The 23,096-nt window shown below is 60.5% G+C and overlaps 2 protein-coding genes across 5 annotated transcripts in view; both read left to right on the top strand.

Moving 5' to 3' along the window:
- Positions 1–50: 50 nt before the first annotated feature.
- Positions 51–15,488, top strand: SEZ6 (seizure related 6 homolog). Of its 3 annotated transcripts, none has more exons than XM_080402194.1 (17): positions 51–241; positions 8,277–8,846; positions 8,925–9,058; positions 9,945–10,137; positions 10,471–10,656; positions 10,722–10,890; positions 11,322–11,488; positions 11,571–11,765; positions 12,170–12,308; positions 12,397–12,593; positions 12,670–12,864; positions 12,948–13,139; positions 13,221–13,418; positions 13,516–13,554; positions 13,667–13,787; positions 13,870–13,972; positions 14,653–15,488. In XM_080402194.1, exons 1-17 carry the CDS (start codon positions 175–177, stop codon positions 14,683–14,685), a joined length of 2,898 nt encoding a protein of 965 aa, XP_080258320.1. In that variant the 5' UTR covers positions 51–174; the 3' UTR covers positions 14,686–15,488. The 3 variants fall into 3 exon arrangements, with proteins under 3 accessions (XP_080258320.1, XP_080258319.1, XP_080258318.1); XM_080402193.1 differs by having other exon boundaries at positions 8,277–8,852; positions 14,669–15,488; XM_080402192.1 differs by having other exon boundaries at positions 8,277–8,852.
- Positions 15,489–16,119: 631 nt separating this feature from the next.
- The window catches only part of PHF12 (PHD finger protein 12), a 33,003-nt gene continuing 26,026 nt past the window's right edge, over positions 16,120–23,096 (top strand). The window contains exons 1-2 of one of the 2 annotated variants that reach the window (XM_080402158.1): positions 16,120–16,501; positions 16,799–16,980. In XM_080402158.1, the coding sequence (XP_080258284.1) occupies positions 16,836–16,980 (145 nt within the window). In that variant the 5' untranslated portion in view covers positions 16,120–16,501; positions 16,799–16,835. The remainder of the gene's footprint in view (positions 16,502–16,798; positions 16,981–23,096) is intronic. The other variant, XM_080402157.1, reaches the window with a different exon arrangement.

The raw sequence follows: 23,096 nt of genomic DNA, 5'->3' as shown, positions 1-23,096 counted from the left end.
GGGAGTGACAGGGAGGAGCCCCCTTCCCGGCCGCGGGATTGGCGGGCGCCGCGCTCGGAGCATTACGGCGGGGAGGGCCCCCCCGGCCCCGGGATTGGCGGGCGCCGCACTCGGAGCGTTGCGGCGCGGCCGTGCCCGCAGCGGAGCTGTCCGCGGTGCTGACTGCCGCCGGCCATGGGCTCGCCGCCGCCCGCCCTGCTGCTGCCGCTCCTCGCCGCGCTGCTCCGCGCACCGGCCCACGGTAAGCGCCGGCCCCGCGCCGACACCCCCGGTCACCCCCCACCCCCACCCCACCCCCCGCACATACACACCAACCACCCTCGGTACCGCTAGCCCCAGCCCCGCTCCGTCGCCGCCAAACTTTGCCAACTTGCGCTCGCCCCCGGTGCGGCGGGGGCATCCCCCCCCGGTGAAGCGAGAATCGCGCCCCCTTCCCCGTTACCCCCCCTCCCCCCGCCCTGGTGGCGCGAGGAGCGGGAGCTGCCGGGGGCGCGCAGAGCGGTTTGCAGCCGGGCTGGTGCAACGCCGCCCCCGGCGGGCTCCGGTGACAGCCCCTCTGCCGGTATTACCGGCGCTGGGGGCGGGGGGTACCGCTGCACCGGGGGCTGGGCAGGCACGGCGCCGCCCGATGGGACCCGCTGCCCCGGCCGCCGAGCCCTTGGAGCCACCCCCGGCTGGCTATGGCTGGTGGTGGGCTGCGAGCCAGTGTCTTGGTGTGGTCCCCACCGCGGAGGTGGGGGCATTGGGCTCTTCCCCCTTGCGCTGGCTGGCTTGGGGTGAGTCCCCCGGCTCCGGGGAGGGTGTGGAGGAGATACGGGGGCGGTGGGTGTTGGTCCTTCCCAAGGAGAGCAGCCAACACCCAGCTCAGCTCCTTAGCTCTGCCACCCATGGGGCATGGGCTGCCTCGACGCCTTGCGGCTCTGCTGCCCCAAAAACCAGGATGGGGAACCTGCCGGGGTTTGGGGCACCCCAATCCATCGCAGCCATGACAATGGTGGGCAGCATGCCCAGGGCGAGGGGTGGGCAGGGCTGCAGCCCCGCTGGCTCCAGCGGGATGCGGGCAGCGGGACGCAGGCTGCCCACTCGGCGCAGCCAAGCTGCAGGCAGCAGCCGTGCAGGGAGTTACATAAACTCCCCATCTGGCAGCCGAGCCCAGCCGGGGACAGGCGCCGTGGCCCTGTGCCCGCTGCTATTCCTGTCTCGTTCTGCCGCCTGGGGCTGCTGCCACAGCCCTCTTGTTTGGGAGGGGTCTATAGGGAGACTCTCTGCAGGGCAGCAAGTGGGGCAAGGCCATGGCACCCCCATCTCCTGCCCTGCCAAGGGGTGTTGAGGCTGGAGGCGGGGGGGGGTCCCTGTCCTGGGAGCAAGGCCCTGGGCAGGGCAGGCTTCCCCCAAGGGAGGCTGGTGCTTACCGTTGTCAGTTTAATGATTTCTAATGAGCAATTACCTCTAGTCAGTCCCCTAATTTCTGAATATCAATAAAGTTAATTAAACTCTGCATGTGTATTTCCCAGAGTGTTAGAGGTAGGGATGCCCTGGCAGGTGCCAAGCTCTTCCCAGGGCTGGGAGCTGTGGGGTCCCATCCACCCTGTCCCCCCCCATGTGCTGAGAGCTGCCCATGGCTCACCCACCCACTCCCCGTCCCCCATCAGGTAGGGCTCCCAGCCCAGCACCCCCATTTTCATGTAACAGTGTCACCATGGCCTTGACTTGGCATCAATGGGCCTGTGCATGGTAGGGATGTGTCATGGGTCTGGGGGGACATGGGTCTTGGAACCCTCACCCAGGCTGAGGGGATTGGCAATGCCCCTGGGTGGTGGCAGTGCAGGGCTGATCCTGTCTCTCCTGCCACCCTGTGTGGTGACCTGCAGATCTGTCCCAGCCACGGGGCTGCACCAGCCCCCAGTGTGCACAGGGGTGGGTTTGTCCCAGCAGAAAGCAGGGCCTGGACCCCACGGTACTGGTGCAACTGAGGGGGACGGTGCTGGGCATGGCTCCACCCACCATACCCCCTCTCCCCAGCTCCCCAAAGTCATGGCAGGCCTGGCTTTTTGTGGGGGATCACCTTTGCCAGGCTGAAGGCAGGTCCTTGTAATTTGGGGTCGTGGCAGCCTGGGGTAGCTGGGAGCAGTGTGTGCTGTGGCAGGGAGCACAGGGTCTGGTGGTGCCCCCGTAAGCAGTGCCACACCATCCAGCATCAGCTGGCTGCACCGTGCCCATGGGGGTGGTGCATCTTGGGGACATGACATCTCTGGGGATGTGGGTGCTGCTCAGGGTCTCTCTGCGAGCAGGGGGCTGAGGAAGGAAGCAGGCATCTGTTACAGTAATTAATGGCATGTGTGCTCATCCCCTGCGTGCCTCGGAGGAGTTCATCACCACCACGCTGCCGTGCCGCCAGGCCAGGATTATCTGGATAATGCTCTTAAGCTAGAGGATGGGAGGGCAGGGCTGCCCTGTGGGGATGCAGGGCGCAGGCTGGGCCACTGCCCCCACCGTCCCCCTGGTCACTGCAGAACTGGCTGCCATTTAGTGTCAGTGGGGACCAATTTGGCGTGTGGTGTTGTGCTGGGCAGAGCCACCAGCCCCAGGCTTTGTGCAGCCACCAGGCAGAGCCAGAGCAGCAGGAACACAGGGGGGAAATGGGGTGCAAAGGAGCCTGGGCAAGAGCCCAACAAGGGCACCCCCAGGCATGGTGTGGAGCAGTGGGGGGGCACCTGCCCCATGCTGGTGGTTGGACCCCCAGACTGGCACGGGGCTCCCCAGGGCTGTGTCTCCCTGTGTGCAGCCCTGTGCCGGGGTGGGGGCTGCCCCCGGGCTGCCCGGCCCCCCACAAGCACAGGCAGGCCCCAGGGGAGGCCGATGAAGTTGTGTCTCCAGCGGCTCTGGCGGGAGAGGATAATTTCACCTCCAATCAATTCTTTAAATGTGCACAATTGAAAGATTGCCTTTGAAAGCTGCCTATAACCAGGGAGGTAATGGATTCCCTCCAGTTGTAGGCAGCAGCTCGGGAACAGCAGCATCCCTTCCTCCAGCAGCATCCCTTCCTCCAGCTGCCAGGGAGACAGGGCCAACCAGGGCACCAGCACCTCTCCTGCCACAGGCATCCTTGGGTGGGCAAAGGGGCTGTCTGGGCCTGCCGGAGGCAGATGGGGTGTTTCCATCTGCCTGGCTTGCCCTGCACTAAGACCCAGCACCACTCGTCATGTCATCCGAGGTGTCGGAGGGTCCCCCTGGATGAGGTTGGGGATGCGCTTGATCCTCAGCCTGTGGGAGAAGTGGCAGGAGCCAGCCTGCATGCTCACCATGCCAGCAGGGATTATTACATATATAATTTAAATGCAGTAACGAGCTGTGCTGAAGGGATCAAATATTAATCAGCCACAATAGCGCTGCTGTGACCCTGCGAAAATAGAGAGAGGTGCTTGAAATGCCAGTTCAGTCGGCGCTGGGTGATGTGTGGGGGCGATGCCCAGGCAGAACAGGTTCCAGTGGTCCCCAGCTGCCATGGGGGATGGCAACAGGTGGTGGGATGTGGCTGTAGCATCAGCCCTTGGTGGCTTCCAGAACTGGATGGTTCATCCTACACGAAGAGCAGTGACAGGGCAGGGTGTGGGGGTTGTTGGCGAGGGGATGCTCACATTGAATTCCCAGGGGAGCAAAGGCAGGTGCTGGGGGCAGGTGGGATGCTGGCTGTGGTGGGAGCAGACAGTGATGCTCCTTGCTTCCCACCCGCTGGGAGGGAATGGTGTCTGCGGGGAGGATGACATGGCTGAGCAGCCCAACACAGAGCCCGACGAGCAGCTCTCGCTTGCCTCCCGCAACCGGATTTCAATTACTGTCACCGGCAGCGGGCGGAGGGAAGGGGAGCTGGGAGGGCAGCATGGTTCCTGTCTCCCTGCCTGCCTCCTACCCCAACCTGGACAGGCCCGCCCAGCACCCAGAGGTGTCCCATGGGCTGGGTACCCCCTCTTCTACCATGGGTGTGCCAGGGGGGCGAGCTGTGCTGCTTCGTGGTAGAGACCAGAGCTGGCACAGATCCCCATGGGGGCTGGCACCCTCGCTGTGGGCACCCCAGGGTGGCACAGAGTGGGTGTTGCCTGGAAGTGGGGGCTCTGTCACAGGTGATCCTGAAGCAGGTCGTGGGGGGGGGGTTGATTTGGGAGCTGCCAGCACAGGGAGGGGGGACACGGCACCACATGACTCCAGCGTTTGGGTCCGAAATAGCAGCAGACATGCAATTTATCACCGCCGCCGCTCAGGGAAATTGCTGTACAAATGCATTAGCTCCGCAGGGAGAGCGGGGGAAGTGGGATTACACGGGCCATGGGCGGTGAGGAGGGGACAGGGGCACTGCTGGCACCCCGCGGCACCCACTGGGTGGGAAGGGAGGAAAATCCCAGGGATGGGCAGCCCAGCGCCCACTGGGCTCTGTCCTCGTGCCCCTGCGGTGTCGGTGATGCTCGGGGCTTGGCGTTTGGTGTGTCAGCCGGGGCTCAGCCACCGCTGCCGTGATGCTCCAGGGAACCGGTTGCGGTGACATGTGACATGTGTCAGCGGGTAAATGACTGTTCAATTCAAGGAGAATCGCAAAACATACAAGGTCAAATGCTTCCCCGCCAGCGCCACCATGAATATTAAAGCTGAGCTCCTCCGGTCGCTGCCAGGGTTGGTGGCTGCACTTGCCAGCAGTGTCCCCAGGCACCGGGGCAGCCCCTTGGGTGCCCCCCACCCCAGCTGCTCTGGCAGCCTCAGCTTGGCCGTGGGCTCCTGGGCTCGCTGGCGGTGCTGGGGTGGAGGTGGCCATGGGGCGGCAGAACGTGGATGCCAGCAGAGGTGGCAATGAGGTGCCAGCTGGTGCCAGCAGGGTGTGTGGCTCACCATTTGGCTGCGTGGCAGTGGTGTCGGCTGGGTGACGCAGGGAGCAGGCTGCACAGCCCTGCTTGCACCCACCCACCCCTGCCTGCACCCTCACGCTGTCTGTGTGCACCTGCCTGCACCCACCCACCCACTTCTGCTCGCACCTACCTGCCCACTCGCTGCCTGCGCCCACCCTGCCCTGCCTGCACTCTTACACCACCCACCCGCACCTGCCTGCATCCTGACACTGCCTGTCCTCTCATACTGCCTACACCTGCCCACCCACAGCCTGTGCCCACCCTCATTCCCTGCCTGCGCAGGGGACAGAGATGGGGATCTGGCATCAACCAGGCACGTCCCCCCTCCTGCACCCGCTGCAGGGGCTGGGGGCGCTGGGGGCACTGAGGGCCATGGATAGGCATGTGTGGCGCTGGCTGCCTGACAGCTCATTCATCACAGCTGCTGGCTCTGGCCGCGGGGGCAAAGCCAGATTGGATTTTAAATTGGAAAATAAACCTGGACTCCTGTGAGCCCCAACCCCTGTCCCTGCGACGCACCAGGGACTCAGCAGCCTGCACCTCCCGCCTGGCCAGGCTGTGGCCAGACGGGAAACTGAGGCACAGAGCACTGCTGTGCCACGGGGTTGCGATGCTCCCGGGGCAGCCGGGGGCCCTGCTCCATCGCCTCCGCCGAGCTGGGCGCTGTTATTGCTTTCTCGGTGGGCAGCATCGATCGGTGCTCCCTGGGCAGCCGCGTCCCGCCTTATTTATTTATTTGCGACAGCAGGCGGCATTGATTCCTGCCGGGGGGCCAGCCACACGCCGCAGCCAGATTAGTCTCCGGCATCTCCTTGGCTCCCATTAATAGACTCCCGCCCAGCAAAACCAATGTGAAGGATTAGGGCCCTGGCCCAGTGCGGCCGTGAGCACGTGCCACGCATGCTGAGGGGCCCCAACAGGCACCCGGCTAGTGGGGACTCGAAAGTCCCTTTGCAGGGGTCTGTGCCCACCCTGAGCCCTGGGTGGTCCCTGCTAGGTGCCAGGGCCTGGAGGGCTGGGTGTTGGGTAGCAGAGTCCCCTGTCACCAACCCTTGATGACCCTGGGGACGTGGGAGGGATACAGCTGCAGCACTGGAGATAAGCTGCTTAGAGATGTCTGTGGTAGGTGGAGGCTGTAAACCTGTGGTGCTTGAGGGGCGTAGGTGGCAACGTCTGGGCACAGGTGGCAACATCTGGGCACCCAACTGCCTTCCCACAGTGCCCTGAGCACCCTGCAACCCCCAAGGGCCAAGAGCATCCCTAGTCCTTGAGCATCCCTTGGCACCAGGAGCATCGTGTGGTACCCAGAGCATCTTCCAGTGCCAGGGGGATCCTGCGGTACCCAGAGCATCCCCCAGTGCCAGAGGGATCCTGTGGTACCCAGAGCATGCCCTGGTACTGGGAGCATCCCGTAGTACCCAGAACATCTCTCAGTGCCAGGGGCATCCCGTGGTCCCCAGAACACCATGCAGAGCCCAGGGCAGTGCCTAGTGCCTAGGTACTACCCAGCCCAGGGTGCTACAGCATCCACATGGGACCTGCTGTAGGAGCCTTGCTGTGGGGTCTGACTCCACCTGGCAACCCCGATGGGGACTGATGTGCTCCCCAGCACCCCAAGCAGCCGAGATGCCAGGGGCAGGGAGGTGCAGGGGGCTGGGGTGGGCATCTCTGCCTCAGCCTTTGCTGCAGCTGCGGCAGCGCAGGGCCCAACCCCGAGCACTAATCTGCTATTAAAGCCTAAAAGAGATTTTGGCGCCCTTCAGTATAAACTCATTAACTTTTATGTTCTAATAAATGGATCCTATTAAAAAATAATTCTGGCCTTGCTGGGGGGCAAGTGAACCTTTCGGAGTTGGTGCGGCCAGGTGCTTGCCTGCTCACCTTGCCACTGTGCCCAGGGCATTATCACTGTCCCGGGATAGCAGGGAAGCGGTGGGGACACAGGGTGGGTGGCGGGGTGCTGGGGATGCCTGCCAGCACCCAGCAGCTCCCCTCCACCACTGCTCACCCAAGTTAATGTCTCTTAATAGTCCCTTAAAAGCAGCAGTCGCAGAGTAATTAATCTTCGCGGGGCCCTGCCCTGCTACGGATTGGTATAATTACCTGGTAATTGGCAGTATCATGTCATCAGCGCCTGTGCACGGTGGTGAGACATGCCCACGCGCTGCTGTGGCCTCACATCTTGCATCAGGCCACAGAGGGATGCTGGGTGCTGCGATGGCATCCCTGCCACCATGGCATCCCCCCTGCTGTGGCACAGCAGGGCTGGGGAGCTGTGCCCCCCGGGAGAGAGGATTGCGCAGTGCTGGATCCAGTGGGAAGAGATGCTGGGTGGCTCATTAGGGCTGATTAATTTTTTTTTTTCTTTTTAGATCTGAAGGCTGTAAATGGCTGGGCTGGGCACAGCAGGGATTTGCTCAGGGATTAATGCACATGAGGGCCACGGGGCTGTGGTGGGAGGGGGGGCCTTGGGGCTGCGAGTTGGAGGTGTGGAGCATCAGTGGGGAGGGGGCCCACAGCAGACTGGCATTGCCTGGGGATGACCTGGCTGGTGGGTGGGTGGAGAGAAGCTGAGCTCTCACAGAACTCATTGCACTGGTGGCCTGGAGCAGGGCCCCAATGTTCAGGCTCCAGTGGTGCCCCCCGTGCAGCCAGTCACGGCAGACATGGAAATCACCTGCATGTCTGCACCACAGGGATGTGGGCTCCCGGGGGACCCTTGGCATGGGACAGCCACCTCTGTAGAGAGGGACAAGCTGTGACCAGGGACACCCAACCCCAGGGCTGGTGCCACCAGGGCTGCGTCACGGGAGGGATGGGCACCCCTTAATGTGGCACAGGCTGCAGCTGTACATTAATTAGCCAGGGCTTAATTGCCAGGGCTGCCCCGTGAAGGGTATCCTGGGGCGAGATGTGGCAGGGTCTCATTGCATGGGGTCGCTGCAGTTGTTTGCCACCCTGGTTTTGGTGCAGTATTGTTGTGCAGGGAAGCATTAGTCCTCAAGGCGGCACTGGCCTGTGGTGAAGTGTTGGTCCATGGTGAAGCGTTGGACTCCGGTGCAGCATCAGTCCCTAGCGCAGCACAGGTCTGTGGCACCGCACCAGCATTGCTCCCCAGTGTGGTACCAGTCCCCAGAGCTGCATCTGTACCTGGCACAGCATCAGTCCATGTCCAGAGGCTGGTCCTGGGTGCCACATCAGGCACAGCATTGGCGTGTGATGAAGCATCAGTTCCCCAGTGCTGCATCAGTGAGCGATGCAGCATCCGTCCATGGTGCATCGCCGGTCCAGAATGAAGCATCAGGCCCTGGTGCAGCATCAGTCTACGATGCAGCATTGGTCCATGGGTCCCCAGCACTCCATGCTCTCTCTTCCCCCCAGGCTTCAATGGGCTGGCAAGGAAGGCTGGGGAGAGCGCTGAGGCCGAGGGGGAGCCGACGGCACTGCCCACACCGGCGGAGCGGGAGGCGGAGGCTCGCTTCGTGAGCACAGCACCCACGCTGAAGCTCCTCAACCACCACCCGCTGCTGGAGGACCTGCTGCACGAAGCCTTCCTGAAGAAGGACTACCTGGGCCAGGCACCATTCCTGCCTGCTGGCCCTGGCCCCCTCCTGCCTGCCAGCGCCCTCGAGCCAGCCCCTGGCCCCCCAGCCCCCGAGCCCCCACCACGCACCCCTGCCCTGCCCAGGGCTGCCTTCCCCACTGACCCGCTGACCACCCCGGCAGGGCGCCCGGGGCTGTGGGGGGAGGCGTGGGGGGCTGTGCCGGGTGCTGACCCTTCATGGTCCCCCGCCGGGGTGCTGGAGTCGGGTCCTGCATCTTCCAGCCGGGCACCCGCCACCCCTAGCACATCCCTGGGACCCCGCGCTGGGACCACCATGGTCCCCGGGGATGAGGAGGGGACCACCACCACCTCCACCATCACCACCACCACCGTCACCACACTGCAGGGTCCAGGTGAGCGCTGGGCAGGGAGCTAGGGGGAGCTGGGGTGACACAGGGCTGAGCTGGTGTCTCCTCTGTCACCAGTCCCCTGCAACCGGACGCTGGCAGGCCCTGAGGGCTGGCTGGTGTCCCCGGAGCTGGCCGGTGTCCCCTACGATGGCAGCCTGGACTGTACCTACACCGTCACCGTCTACCCTGGCTATGGTGTGGAGCTCAAGGTGAGCCAGGGACTCTGTGTGGAGCAGGGTGCCAAGTGCCTGCAGGGAAGCTGTGGGGCTGTGCGGGGTGCAGCAAACACACGGTCTTGTCCCTGTCCTTGTCACTGTCCCCTGACAGTGGGACAGCAGAGCTGGCTCAGGGCATCACCTGCCCTCAGGCCCTGGGGCAGGGATGCAGGTGCGTGGGCTGGTGGGATGCCCCAGGATACCCTGTGTCCCCCGGCTGCCATGGCTGGCACCCACAGCAGAAGCAGCGATGCAGGACTTAATTAATGAAGCACCAACGGAGGTGCAAGCAATGCCAGCGGGTGCAACGCGGTGGGGCAGAGCCAGGAAAACGCAGCGCCCATCTGCCAGGAACAGCGGCTGGCGCCACTCCTACGGTGCTGAGGCCACGTGCTGGTCCCATCAGTGGCACATGGCCGTGTGCCCCTCCCTCCCCCACTGCCCAGCCCACCCCCTCAGCCACCGCAGGGCCATGCACGGCTCCGGTGGTGAGCCAGCAGCACCGGCTCTGTGGTCAGCCCCCAGTCCTCCAGCTCACACAGCAGCGCTCAGCGGTGCCGCTGCTCATCGCTACAGCATTGCTTAATTAACATCATTAATAGCAAATTGCTCCAGAGGGCTGCGGCGCACGCCTGGCTGGCGGCAGGGTTGTTGGCGTGGGCCCGGCTGTGCCGTGACACTTCAGCGGAGCCACCGGCTGGGTCCTGCTGCTCCTGGCGTGGCGGGATGATTTATGGTGCTGGTAACCATGTTTGAAAGGCGCTGTCCTGCACAGACAGGCTTCAGTGCGCTATCGACCGTGGGCAAGCTGCCGGGGAGCCAGCTCCCAGCCACGTGCCAGGGCAGTGCCGGGGCGGTGACACCTGGCCATACCCTGCAGGTACACAACATCAGCCTGGTGGAGGGGGAGACGCTGACGGTGGAGAGCGCGGGGGGCCTGGAGCCCACCCTCCTGGCCAATGAGTCCTTCCTGCTGCGGGGCCAGGTCATCCGCAGCCCTGCCAACCTCCTCACCCTCCGCTTCCAGAGCCCCCGGCCCCCCAGCCCCGGCTCCTACCGCTTCCACTACCAAGGTACGGGGCAGCACCCAGCGCCGGCATGGACCCCCTGGTACCCCCCAGGGCTCCCAGCACGGCGCTAATTTGCAGCGTGGCCATGCATGGGGGCCACGCCGCTGGCCAGTTAAGTGGGCACAGACCCGGCAGAGAACATCAGCAGAGAGCTAATTGGTGTGAGCAATCATGGGCTCATTTAGCATCATTACTGGCAGCCATCAGCACCGCGTCACCCAGCCCTGCAGCACCCAGGGGGCTGGGGAGGCAGGTTCTGGGTGAGGGGTGGGCTGGGGTCCTGGTGGGGGGTCTGGTTCCCTGTCTGCCCCCGGTAACACCACCACCTGCCCCCAGCCTACCTGCTGAGCTGCCCCTTCCCGGCACGGCCGGCTTTCGGGGAGGTCTCTGTCAGCAGCCTGCACCCCGGCGGGGATGCCCGCTTCCGCTGCGCTGCCGGCTACCAGCTGCAAGGTGCCCACCGGCTCACCTGCCGCAATGCCACCCGGCCCTTCTGGAGCGCCCGTGAGCCCCTCTGCCTCGGTAAGCACCGGCACCGGGAGGATGTGGCACAGCATGGCCAGCTGCTGATGGTCCCTCTCCCACAGCGGCGTGTGGCGGGGTGGTCCGGAATGCCACGGTGGGACGCATCGTCTCGCCTGGCTTCCCTGGGAACTACAGCAACAACCTGACATGCCACTGGCTGCTGGAGGCGCCTGCCAGCCACCGCCTGCACCTTCACTTCGAGAAGGTCTCACTGGCAGAGGATGATGACAGGTTTGGCCCCATGGCGGGGCAGGATTGAGGGGGTGGGTGCACCCTGGGGCAGCCCCAGACCGGACACAGGGCTGTGTTCAAGGATGGGTGCCGTTGGCCTTGCCTATGGATGGGTGCCATGGGTCATATTCAAGTATAGGTGCTGTTGGCCATGTTCAAGGATGGGAGCCATTGGCCATGCCCAAGTGTGAGCACTGTTGGCCATTGGCTATGGTCAAGGATAGGTGCTGTTGGCCATGTTCAAAGAACATACCATTGGCCAAGCCCAAGGGTGGGTGCCATTCATCATGCCCAAGGATGGGTGCCGTTTGTTATGCCCAAGGATGGGTGCTGTTGGCCATGGCTGAGGCTGGGTGCTACCATCCATGCCCAAGGATGGGTGCTGTTGGCCATGGCCAGCACAGCACCCTGCCCCTGCTATGCATTGGCAGGCTCATTATCCGCAACGGCAACAACGTGGAGGCACCGCCGGTGTACGACTCCTACGAGGTGGAGTACCTGCCCATTGAGGGGCTGCTCAGCACCGGGCGCCACTTCTTTGTGGAGCTCACCACCGACAGCAGCGGGGCCGCTGCAGGCATGGCACTGCGCTATGAGGGTATGGGGCCGGGGCGTAGGGGGGCACCCAGGCAGCCCCATGCCCGCCTGGCCCCTGCAGACCTTCGCCCCTGTGCCCGCAGCCTTTGAGCAGGGACATTGCTACGAGCCCTTTGTCAAGTACGGGAACTTCACGGCCAGCGACCCCCGGTACCCCGTGGGCACCACAGTGGAGTTCAGCTGCGACCCTGGCTACACGCTGGAGCAGGGCTCCACCGTCATCGAGTGCGTCGACCCCAGTGACCCACAGTGGAACGAGACGGAGCCAGCGTGTCGCGGTGGGCACCAGGACTGGGGGGCCGGGAGGGCTGGAGCTGGGGGTTCAGTAGGTGCCAGAGCTGGGGGGTGCTGTGGGTGCTGGGGATGGGGCATGAAGGATGTTGGAGCCACTGTGCCATGGTGCGTGCTGGAGCCAGGGGACATGGTGGGAGCTGGAGCCAACAGGGGTTGGATGGAGTTGGGATGCTGAAGTGGGTGCTGGAGCTGGGTGTTGCTGTGAGTGTTGGAGACAGGGATGGGCTACAATGGATGCTGGAGCCACCATGCCACGGTGTGTGTTTGAGCTGGAGTCAGTGGAGGGGAGGGCACTGAAGCTGGGGGCTGCAGTGGGTGCTGGGCACTGGGTGGTGGGTGCTGTGCCGGGTGCCCCCACGGCGATGTCAAGCCTGGCGTGCATCCGCAGCGGTGTGCAGTGGGGAGCTGACGGACACGGCCGGTGTGGTGCTGTCACCCAACTGGCCAGAGGCATACGGCAAGGGCCAGGACTGCATCTGGGGGCTGCACGTGGAGGAGGACAAGCGCATCATGCTGGATGTCCGCGTGTGAGTGTGGGGACAGCCACGGGGGATGGGGACAGGGGAATGGGGGGGGGGGCACGCAACCAACATCCTCACGGCCCCGCTGCCCCAGGCTGCGGCTGGGGATGGGGGACGTGCTGACCTTCTACGATGGGGACGACCTGACAGCCCGCATCCTGGGCCAGTACACGGGCACCCGCGGCCGTTTCAAGCTCTACGCCTCCACTGCCGATGTCACCGTCCAGTTCCAGTCTGACCCTGGCACCGGTGCCTTTGGCTACCAGCAGGGCTTTGTCATCCATTTCTCCGGTGAGCCCCACGGTGGGATGGCATCATTGGTGTCCCCGGTGTCTCTGCCACCCCGCTCACACCGCCATCCCCACAGAGGTCCCCCGTAACGACACCTGCCCTGAGCTGCCAGACATTGCCAACGGCTGGAAGACATCCTCGCAGCCGGAGCTGCTCCATGGCACCGTGGTCACCTACCATTGCTACCCTGGCTTCCAACTGGCTGGCACCGACCTCCTGATGTGCCACTGGGACCTGACGTGGAGCGGTGACCTGCCCACCTGCGAGCGGGGTGAGTGGTGCCCGCTGGCAATCCCCCTGCCCTGCGGCATGTCCCCAGCAGCCACCATCACCACCGGTCCCTCCCACCCACAGTGACCTCCTGCCGGGACCCCGGGGATGCTGAGCACAGCCGCAGGGTGGTCTCCAGCCCTAAATTCCCAGTGGGAGCCACTGTGCAGTATGTCTGCGACAAGGGCTACATCCTGGCGGGTGCTGGGACCCTCACCTGCCACGACCGCGCTGCGGGGGGACCCAAGTGGAGTGACCGTCTCCCCAAGTGCATCCGTGAGTCAGGTACCCCTTCCCAGGCATGTCCCCCTAAAAGCCAGTGGTGGGTGCTGATGCCACTGTTCCCTCGACCTGCAGCGGAGACCTACGAGCCCTGCCACAACCCCGGCGTGCCGGTGGGCGGGCGGCAGAGCCCCGAGTGGCGGCTGTACCCGGCCGGAGCCACCTTGCGCTTCTCCTGCACTGCTGGCCGGGCACTGCTGGGCGAGGGCAGCCTGCGCTGCCTGCCCGGGCACCCCTCGCGCTGGAGCGGCTCACCTCCTATCTGCAAGGCGGGTGAGAGGACCCCCCCCCACCCCAGCACCCCACCAGCACTGCTCGACACCCCACTTCTCACCGCTGATGCCGGCTTCTTTCTTCCACCCCCTTCCAGCTTCCTACGATGAGTTTTACAGCAACCGCAACCTGGATGGTAAGGGCAAGGGTTTGCAGGGGCGACCTGGGGTGCTGGGGTGCCGGTGGGCACCCAGGGGTGCAGCCCATGTGGGGTGACCCCTCAGTGAGCCCCCAAATGTCCCGGGTAGCTGTGGCCAAGGCCGTGCCCTCGGGGACGGGGCTGGAGGGCACCAACGTCGCCATCGCTGTCTTCCTGCCTATACTGGTGGTGGCCCTGCTCATCGGAGGCATTTACCTCTACTTCTCCAAGTGAGTGGCTGAGTGACCCCCATCACCTCACAGGGTCCCCACGGACCCCCAGCTTCCCGCCCCAACTGCCCTCTCCCCACAGGCTCCAGGGGAAGCCAGCCCTGCAGCTGCCCCTCGCTGGCTCCCACCCCTATGACCATATCACCGTGGAGTCGGCATTCGACAACCCCACCTACGAGACAGGAGTAAGTACTGGCCACTGTGCCCCCCCAGCTGTGGCCCAGGGACCCTGCGTGGCACAGGCCATGTGGGCCAGGGGCTGCACATGGGGTGGGACATGTGTGGGATGGGGTTGCGCATCCCCAGGACCATGCATTAGCTAGGACATCCATCCAGGGACCACACATGGGATGGAATACCCATCCAGAGATCACTCACATGATGGACATCCATCCAGGGAGCACGCACAGGATGGAACATGCAACCAGAGATTGCACATGGGATGGGACATCCATCCAGGGACCACACACAGGATGGGACATGCATCCAGAGACCACACATCAGCTGGGGCATCCATCCTAGGAACCATGCATTATATAGGACATGCATCCAGGGGCCACACACAGGATACGACATTTATCCAGGGACCACAACATCAGCTGGGACAGCCATCTAGGGACCACGCATGGGATGGAATATCCATTCAGGGACTGTTCACAGGATGGACAACCATCCAGGGACCACTCACCATCTGCAACACCCATCCAGGGACCACACATGGGGCAGGACGCTCACCAAGGGACCACACATGGGGTGGGACACCCACCCAAGGACCACACATGGGCCCAGGGCCCTGTGGGGTGGGAGATGCCCGGTCCCTGTCCCAGGCACCCCGTGGCACCGCCGAGTGTCCAACCCCTCGCAGTCTGTTTTCTTTGCAGGACACGAGGGAGTATGAGGTGTCCATCTAGGCGTGGGCAGCGTGGAGCTGGGCGCTGCAGCCACCCCACCCGGGCCTCCCCGGGCCCACCGGCACCCCCGTGCCCGCCGGCCCCCCGCCACGGCCTGGGCCCACCTCTCCCAGGGAGGTTCAAACCAAGCGCTCGGTGGGAGCGACCCGGGCACCAGCCACCCCCCCGCCACCCCTAACCCACCTGGACCCCGGTGGGGTCGGTCTGAGCCCCGCTGCCCCCCTGCCCTGGACTCCTGGGGTGCTGAGCCGGCGGGGGTCCCCAGGCCTCATCCTGCCCCCTGGCCCCATGACGGAGGTGGGGACCCAGGCAGGGGGAGCGGGGCTTTGGGGACCCCCAGCTGAGGACAGGGCTCCCCGGGGCTGCAGCGGGGAGGGGGCAGCGGGATGCCCTGCAAAGCCCCCTTGGGGGTGGTGTCCTTGTGTGGCTATGGGGGTGCCCCCTACCCTTCACCCACCCCCAGCACAGGGTCTGCCCCCCCGCACCCCCGTGTCTCCCACTGCTGCCACGCAGGCACGTGTGTCCCCCCCGTGCCCCGAGCATGCTGCGCGCCCCCGGCCCCCCCCCGGCTTGCTTCACCCTCCCTGGGGTGCCCCCCCCCGGCCACCGGCCCGGTGCCCCAGCAGGGTGCCAGCCCGGGGTGACGGCGGGCGGCAGCGGGCATGGCTCTGCCCCCCGCCCGGGCTGATGGGCCCGGTCCCGGCCCCAGCCGCCCCCCCCCCGGCCTGGAGCGGGCACCCCCCTCCATCTTTTGGTTGTTTCATTAATAAAAACTGGTGTTTTAGAAGAAGCGGTGGTGTCTTCCTCAGCAGGGCGGGGCAGCCCGGAGAGGGGTGCGCTGCCCCCGCCCCCGGTGGCCGTGGAGCCCCCCAACAGCACCCCTGTGCCATTCCCCCCTCCCGCGGGGGCAGTACCGCTTTAAGAGGCGTGGCCTCCGCGGAGGTGACGTCACGAGCAGGACCCCCCCGCCCCGGCGCACCGCTCGCCGCGCGCCCCCTGCCGGCGGGCGGGCCTCACCGCCCCGCCCTGCGTGGCGACGTCACCAGCGCCCGCGCTTCCCCCCCCCACCGGCCTCCCGCGGCCCCGGAACGTGACGGCAGCCACGCGCCTGCGCGCCGCCCTCCTTCGCCTCGCCCCTCTCGCGCCCCGGCGCGCCTGCGCGGGAAAGGGGCGGGGCCAGGCGGGAGCGGGGAGGGCGGGGCTAGCCGCGCCTGCGCGGTATCGCCGGCTGCGCCCGCCCCCTCCCCCCCCTCCCCTCCCCGCCGCTCCAGGGCCGCGAGCGCGAGGCGGCGCGGGGCCGCGCCTGCGCGCCGTGGGGAGCGTGCGCGGGGGGGGCGGTGTGTGTGTGTGTGTGCCGGCGGCGGGGCGCGGCCTGCGCATGCGCGGGCGGCGCGGCGGCGGCGGGGCCCTGAGCGTCGGCGCAGGCGGTGTGTGGTGCGTGCGCGGCGGCGGCGGGCGCGGGGCCGCGCCGCCCCCTCCCTCCCCCCTTGCGCGGCATGGCAGCGGGCGCGGGGCTCCCCGCAGCCGCCCCCGGGCCCGGCTGGAGGAGGAGGGCGACAGGCAAAGCGCAGCGGCCCGTGGGCTAGGCCCCGCCGCCGCCCCCTCCTCGCCGCGGAGCCGCCGCCGCTGAGGGGCCGCCCCCCCCCGCACACACAGACACACACGCACACACACACACACCCCGCTTCGCTCCCTCTCGCCGGGGGGGGCTCTCGGGGCCGCTACCGGGCTGGATGAATGTGGGAGAAGATGGAGACCAAGACGATCGTCTACGACCTGGACACCTCCGGGGGGCTCATGGAGGTGAGGCCGGGCCGCGGGGGGGGGGAGGCCTGACTGGGGAGGCCACGGGGCTGCAAAATGGCGAGGGACCCCCCCGGAGCCCCGTGGCCATACAAGGAAGCGCGGAGGGACGGCGGCGGCTCGCCCAATCCCCGGGAGAGGCCCTCCCGGACACGGGGCCGGCGGGCGGGGCGGGCCGGCCCCCCCCCCCGGCCGGGCCGGGGCCGCTGTCCCCAGGGCGGGCGACTGGGAGCAGGGCGCTGGGGTCAGGGTCCGTCGCAGCCCCTCAGAGCCCTCTGTCTGTCTGTGCCTGTGCAGCAAATCCAAGCCCTCCTGGCTCCCCCCAAGAGCGAAGATGGGGAAAAGAAGAGCAGGAGGCCCGAGAAGGAGCCCAGGCGAAGTGGCAGGGCCACTAACCACGATAGCTGCGATAGTTGCAAGGAAGGAGGGGATCTGCTGTGCTGCGACCACTGCCCCGCCGCTTTCCACCTCCAGTGCTGGTAAGGCTCGGCGCTGCCTCCCTCCGCGTCTGCACCTTCCCTCCAGCGCCTCCCGCCTCCCGTTAGCTCCCTGCCTTACCCGGGCAGGGGGGGGACGTGGGGCCGGGCGGAGCAGGCAGGAACAAAAAGGAGGTACAGATTCCATTGGGGTCCATCTCCCTCCCACCCCCCCCGCACCTCCGCCCGAGGCTAATCCACGCGGCCGAGGTGAAAAGACCCCCCTCGCTGCTTTCTCTGGGGGGTGGGCATCCGCCACCCGCCTTTCTTTTTGTGCTGAGCAGCGGCCGAGAGGAGGAGCGAGGCCGCTGGCTGCCTGCGCGGCCTGGCTGCCTTGGTGCTGCCCCTGCCCGGCCTTCCACCCCACCCCCACCCCCGAGCAGATAACTTCCCCTCCTCACCCCTTTCCAGGGGGGTGTTGCTTGCCGGGAGGGGGCGGGGGGGGGGAGGCTCAGGAGGGTCCTGGCCAGAGCAGGGGGAAGCGGTGGTGGCGTCTCCGCACCAGGCCTGACGTTCCCAGCGCTTCCGTGCTGCTGCAGCTGCTGGGAATAATGGAGGTTGCTGTCTCTGTGTCTCCGTGCCTCACTGTTTACAATATGGCGACCTTCCTTTAAATTATATTTTTATTCTCAGCGCCATTTTGGCTGCATATATGACTTCCAAACCCTTGCAGCGCTCCCCCAGTATCTCAAACGTGAAAATACCTTCCCTGTGGAAATCCAGGCCTCTAGACTTTAAAATTGGCTGGGTTTATTTCTTTCCCTCCTTTTTTTCCTTCCTCCTGACTCTTCAGATCTGCTTGTCTTGTCCGTGGCGGTGACTGCCGTGAACTGGGGGCAGTCAGGTCCTATTGCTGAGAGTTGTGTGGCTTTGTTGATGAAGGCAGATCTCTCTGCATGCAAATCTGGGTGTCTTGTGGGAGTCGAGGTGCGTGTGGAGGCGGTGGCAAAGCTCTAGTCGGTAGAGGCTGCAGCGGGGAAGGACTCTGGCTGCCTTCCCTTGCAGCTTCCTCCGCTGTCTGCACAAAACGACCCGCCAAAGGCACCTGAACTTTCTGCCCCGAAGTTTTTGCCTTTCTGCACCGGGAGCCCAGATGCATCTGAGGCCGCCTTACCCGAATCTCCCCTTCAACAGTTGACGCAGGCGGGCGGTTTGTGTTAAATTAGCGCAGCCAGAGTGGATAATGGAGGAGGGAGTGGGGCAAGTCAAACAGCTGGAGCTCGGGCGTACAGAGTATTCTTCCTTAGGGGAGATTTTTTAAGCACATTCCTTTCTCTCTTTCATGCTTTGGAGCTTTGTTTGCCACCCTGTTACAGCTGTCTTCTCTTTGCTTTTTTTTCCTGTTGTTTTTTTCTTTCTTCTTTTGCTTGGTGGTTATACTGTGTTTGTATGCTAATTGCAGGTCTCTGAACACTTATTAAACTGATTGCTGATACCAGGAAAACTGACTGTGCGGTCACAGTTCTGTAGGGAGTGTCCCGTTAGCAGCGTGTAGCCAGACGAACCCGACAATGCTGTAGTGTGCAGCCATGACATCATTCCTCCTGCCCTGAGGAAGTGCTACTGGTGGTAGTGCAGATCTTCTAATATTTATTAGGAGGACACTAATTACTAGGGTGTTTTTTTTTGTCCACCTTTCCTGATGGGCTTTAATTTAAGGGTGTTGGTTATTTTTTTTCTTCCGTTGGGCATAGTTGCTTAAAACTTGGCACTTGCCTTCAGATGCTGCCAAACACATCCTGAGTCTTCTCTTAGTGAGACTGGAGCAATGGTTAGAACTTCATGTTTTGAGATGGAAGAGCTGTGACTAATGCTAGAGAGTTTCCTTGTTGACTCTGAATCCTAGTTAAACCTATCCATAAATGAGACTGCTTTGTGCATGGCTAGATTTGGCTAAATTTCATGGCTTTTAGTTTGGCAAGTTTATTGTAGTTAGTGGGTGGGAAACTCATGTAAATCAGATACCTGTAAAGCTTTGGCTGTACTTAAGTTAGTTGAATTGTAATTATTTTTTAAAAAAATAACCTTTGGCTAACTAATCACCCCTCAAAACAGAAATGGAAGGGACTGTTGAGATTGCACTTTCTCATTTCATTTGTTGCCTTCCTTGCGGTGTGTCTCAGGTGATGGTTTTGACAGTAGCCTAGACCCTGCTGCAGGAGGTGGCATGGTCTGGAGCAGCACAGAGCGCACACTGCTGGATAAGCTTTGCCTAAAGACCTCCGGCTTGGGTCCAATTCTGCTCCCCTGCTCGTGGACCTCTGTCTGTCGCTCAGCCAAGGCCTTCAGGTGAACCAGGCTGTCTCGAAGGGATGCTCAGGTTTTGTTTTCATGTTTTGTTTCCTTTACCTTCTGATCTTGCTTAAAGTAAACTTCCATTCTGGATATAAACTTAGGCATACAGGCACTTGCAACTTCCTTTCTACCTCCCTTTTTTAAATTTAAAGAATAGCAGCTGTAATGCAGTGCTCATTTTAAGTCATTTGAATAGCAGTTTAAATATTCTGCTGAGGCATACTAGCTCAATTGTGTTGACAGCTTACCTGTTCTTTAAATATTTATTGTCAGTTTTAGTACAGGTTGCATTTAATATCAATATAGAGAAAAAAACCACACCACACCACCCCCTGCCAAAAAAAAAAAGAGCAGCTCTTAATTGGTCTGGAGTTTGTAATGAGTTGGTGAAAGCTGTATAGGAGAAGCCATATCATAAAAGAAAATGAATGGCAAGGGTGTGATCAGCCCGAGTCACACAGTAGGCTGGAGACAAACCCAGGAGTTAACCCAGCTTAGTGGCCCATAAACTGGTTTTGTTTCTTTCTGTGCAGAGAAGGCTCTTCTGTATAGTGTTGTTTAAATCTGTCGTGAGAAAGCTGGCTTCGTTAGGTAAGTCTGCGGTTCTCAAACTTCAGCAGTTTGCTTAACTTCAATCTAGTACCTCAACCTGTTGTCTTCTGCAGAAAACAGAAGGTGCTCGGTGGCCGGAACCCCCAAAACTTTCCAAGGCTGGTAGTATTACACATCTCTGACAGTAAATAACAGGCTTTGATGATACACTGTAGAACGACTGCTCTCCTGAATTAATGTGGGTGGAAGTGGCTTCCCAATTCATCTGTCAGGGTGTCAGCTCTTCTCACAACTCCGTTTCAGAATCACTAGTTCAGCGTAAAACTCCTACAGGTACTCTCAAAAGAGTCTGTGGACCAGGAGGATTACCAGCCTGGCTGCAGACAAACTGGCTTGGTGGGAGGGATACAGGAAAGTACAAAATCCCTACCAGATACTTAGTTTCAGCATACTTGGGTTAATATCATAGTCAGGTGACTGTCTTCAGGTTTGAATTTACAGAGATATTTTTTTCTGTCCTTAATCATTCTTGAAAAATGGAACATAGGACTTGTAGCTCATAAGTCTGCTTTTGGTTATGTTGTTTGCCCATAATCTGCTGCTTTGGGTAATGGTGCAGCATGAATTTTTGTTCTGCCTTAACCCAGGCCCTTGGGAATGGTATACGCTCCTTTACATGATTGAAAACCAATTTTCCTGTACTACTTCTGTTCTTCCCCGTTTATATCCTCCTTCTGGCTATGTGATTGTTCGAATTATGAGCTCGTGGTAAACTTGATTCATGTTGAAGTCGGTTTGCAAAGTGACTGATGTTGCAAATTCATTACGGCATCGCTGAAGGATTAGAAAGATCCCTGGGAGAGGAAAGTTTAGTTAACAAGTTGGGGGAGGGGAGTGACAACAGGAGGGAGAACTAACACAGAACAGTTTTGTGTTTGTTTTTTCTTCTTCTTTTTTTTTTTTTTTTTTTTTTTTTTAAAAAAAAAGTCTCACTACCCGAGTTTCTGGTTGGAGGAGCCCAAAATCACTAACCTCGCTGAATGCTGCTGTTCAAGTCCCTCTTATAAATCGCATGCTGCTGGCTGTGAAGCACTGCTAGCATGGCAAAGTGACCCGAGTTGCCTAAAGCTGAGCGGCTGCCCATTACGGTAAAACAGACAGTACCAGTTTTGTGTCACTTCCCAGCAAAAAGCCTTCCCTTAGCTGCTGGCTCACCCCACAGCTGTGCTGGGAGAGGTATGCTGCTGCATCCATACCGGGGCCTGCTAGCTCCATCAAACTTTTTGCAACGCTTGCCTCTTCGTGTTTATATTTGGAGCATTTGGCTTCATTTCCCCTCTGATTTGGCAGTCTTCACCAAAGTGCTGTTGTCGAAGAACTGAAGTAACAGAGCTGCAAAGAGAAGTAGACTAAGCTAAACTAGCCTGAATTTTGCATATTTTCTATGAGTCACATCAGTTAAGTGCTTTGCAGAAAGAATGGAAAAAAGTTGTTTGACTGGTAGGACATCAATAACTCTTTCCCCACCTTATTCAGGTCTGAAATGCCCTGCTTTATCTTGGCATTTGTACCAGCTTTGGGGTTTTTTTTACATAAATGCCCTTTCTGTGTGAGGGGAGGGAAGCATCAGCCTGTCTATTGTCTTAGCTAATCCTTCCCTTAATGCAAATCTTTCCCTGCTTGGAGGTTTCAGGTGAAACTGAATGGTCTGAAGCATCTGCTGCTGCAAGGGGTGGCAGGATGCCAAAACAGGTGCCCGAGAGGCTAACTTCAGCCTAACGGTGAACTACAGAGGAGCAGGGTTTCAGTACATCGAATTACATGTGTCACTGGCATTTCTGACAGTTTCAAAAAAGGTTGTAGTTTAGCTGCAGAAAGTTTTTATTTTAAGGCTTTCTGGTTTGGTTGGGTTTTTTTTTTACATCACATGACTGGCAAAAATCTAATTTATGTAACTGCATTTTGAAAATCAGTCAGCTGTTCAGTTCCAAACATTAATGTAAATATATCTATCTTAAGACATTGTTTTAACAATGTTGTTTCAAGTATATACTTTATAAAAAACAAAAAAGCCCTACTTTTGTTTTTATATATCTTTGATTCTGATATTTTAGTAGCATTGGGGCCAGCCTACTCTTGATTCTAAACCAGAATTGCACTGGCTTGGTTTCTCAGTACAGAAGGTCACACTGCGCATGTGTCTGCAGATGTGGTAACATGACCAGTCTTGGCAGTTCTGTTCAGCAAAGTTGTACCAATGAGATCTTATGCTCTTCTCACTCTGTCCTAAATCTCTTGATGCAAAGGCAGATAAGGTCAGCCTAAATCTACCAACTGAAGCTGAGGGCACCAGAAAACCATTCACAGTAAGAATTTAATGAACTAATCTTATTCTGGGACTTGTAAACCACAATTCTCACCTGTGTGTGCATGTTCTGCTCATGTTAAACCAAGTGTGAGCAGATTTTGCAGTGTGGGTAAGAGTTGGGCATTCAGATCAAGCTGTGGATCACTGCTGCTCTTCTCAACATCAGTGTGCAGTGGTAGGAGCAAGGCATTAGGGTTCTGACAACGTCAAGGAGGGGGTTGTTTAACTGCCTAACTTATGTTTTGTTTTCAGACACAGCTGATGTATGGACTGACATTCTGTCAAACACCCGTGATGATCGGAAGCTGTTTAAAAGGGCACGGTGCAAGACTACTAATAACAAAAGTTCTCTGATGTTTTGTCCCTTTGCTTGAGAATGTGCCAGTTTTTTGTTGACTGGGCTGGGACTGGTGGAATGGAGAAGTCTTTTCTTTTTTTTTTTTTTTTTTTTTTTGGGTGCTGCTGCGGGGTCCATTTTTGAGTTGACTCCAAGTTCAGTAGGATGCAGTGGCTTGCTTCCTAGGTGGGGTTCCCGGCTTTGTTCATGCTGCTGCAGAGCTGGTCTTTCCTGGTATGTCAGACCTGCAGGCGTGACTCAACGGGAGCCTTTCAAATGTGGAAAGGTCTTCCCAGAGGAATTCCAGCTCCTCCAGGCATTTGCAAAGGAAATTCTTAATTGGATTAGATTCATAATACGAATCTGCTAATGACTTACTGTTATAGAGATCTTAGTACTGTCTTGTAAATATATTCACCTTCATTTAGCTTGCCCCGTGTCTTTTTATCACATACAAGCTCAGTGTTAAGATTGTATACAACTGCCTGCAGATCTTATAGTTTGGATCGGGAGGACTACTGTGTTTATTACACAAAATGGTATAATGCTCATAATTCTCCTCTCTCT

This window comes from Falco punctatus, assembly GCF_963210335.1.
Source record: "Falco punctatus genome assembly, chromosome: 1".
NCBI lineage: Eukaryota > Metazoa > Chordata > Aves > Falconiformes > Falconidae > Falco > Falco punctatus.
This window is presented reverse-complemented; position numbering and strand designations above follow the sequence as displayed.

Excerpts from the sequence above, each read along its gene's own strand:
- SEZ6 (XM_080402192.1), top strand. The coding sequence starts at position 175 with ATGGGCTCGCCGCCGCCCGCCCTGCTGCTGCCGCTCCTCGCCGCGCTG. Across the intron at positions 11,766-12,169 it reads GACGGAGCCAGCGTGTCGCG|CGGTGTGCAGTGGGGAGCTG; the intron begins GTGGGCACCAGG and ends GTGCATCCGCAG. Across the intron at positions 13,419-13,515 it reads ACCTCCTATCTGCAAGGCGG|CTTCCTACGATGAGTTTTAC; the intron begins GTGAGAGGACCC and ends ACCCCCTTCCAG.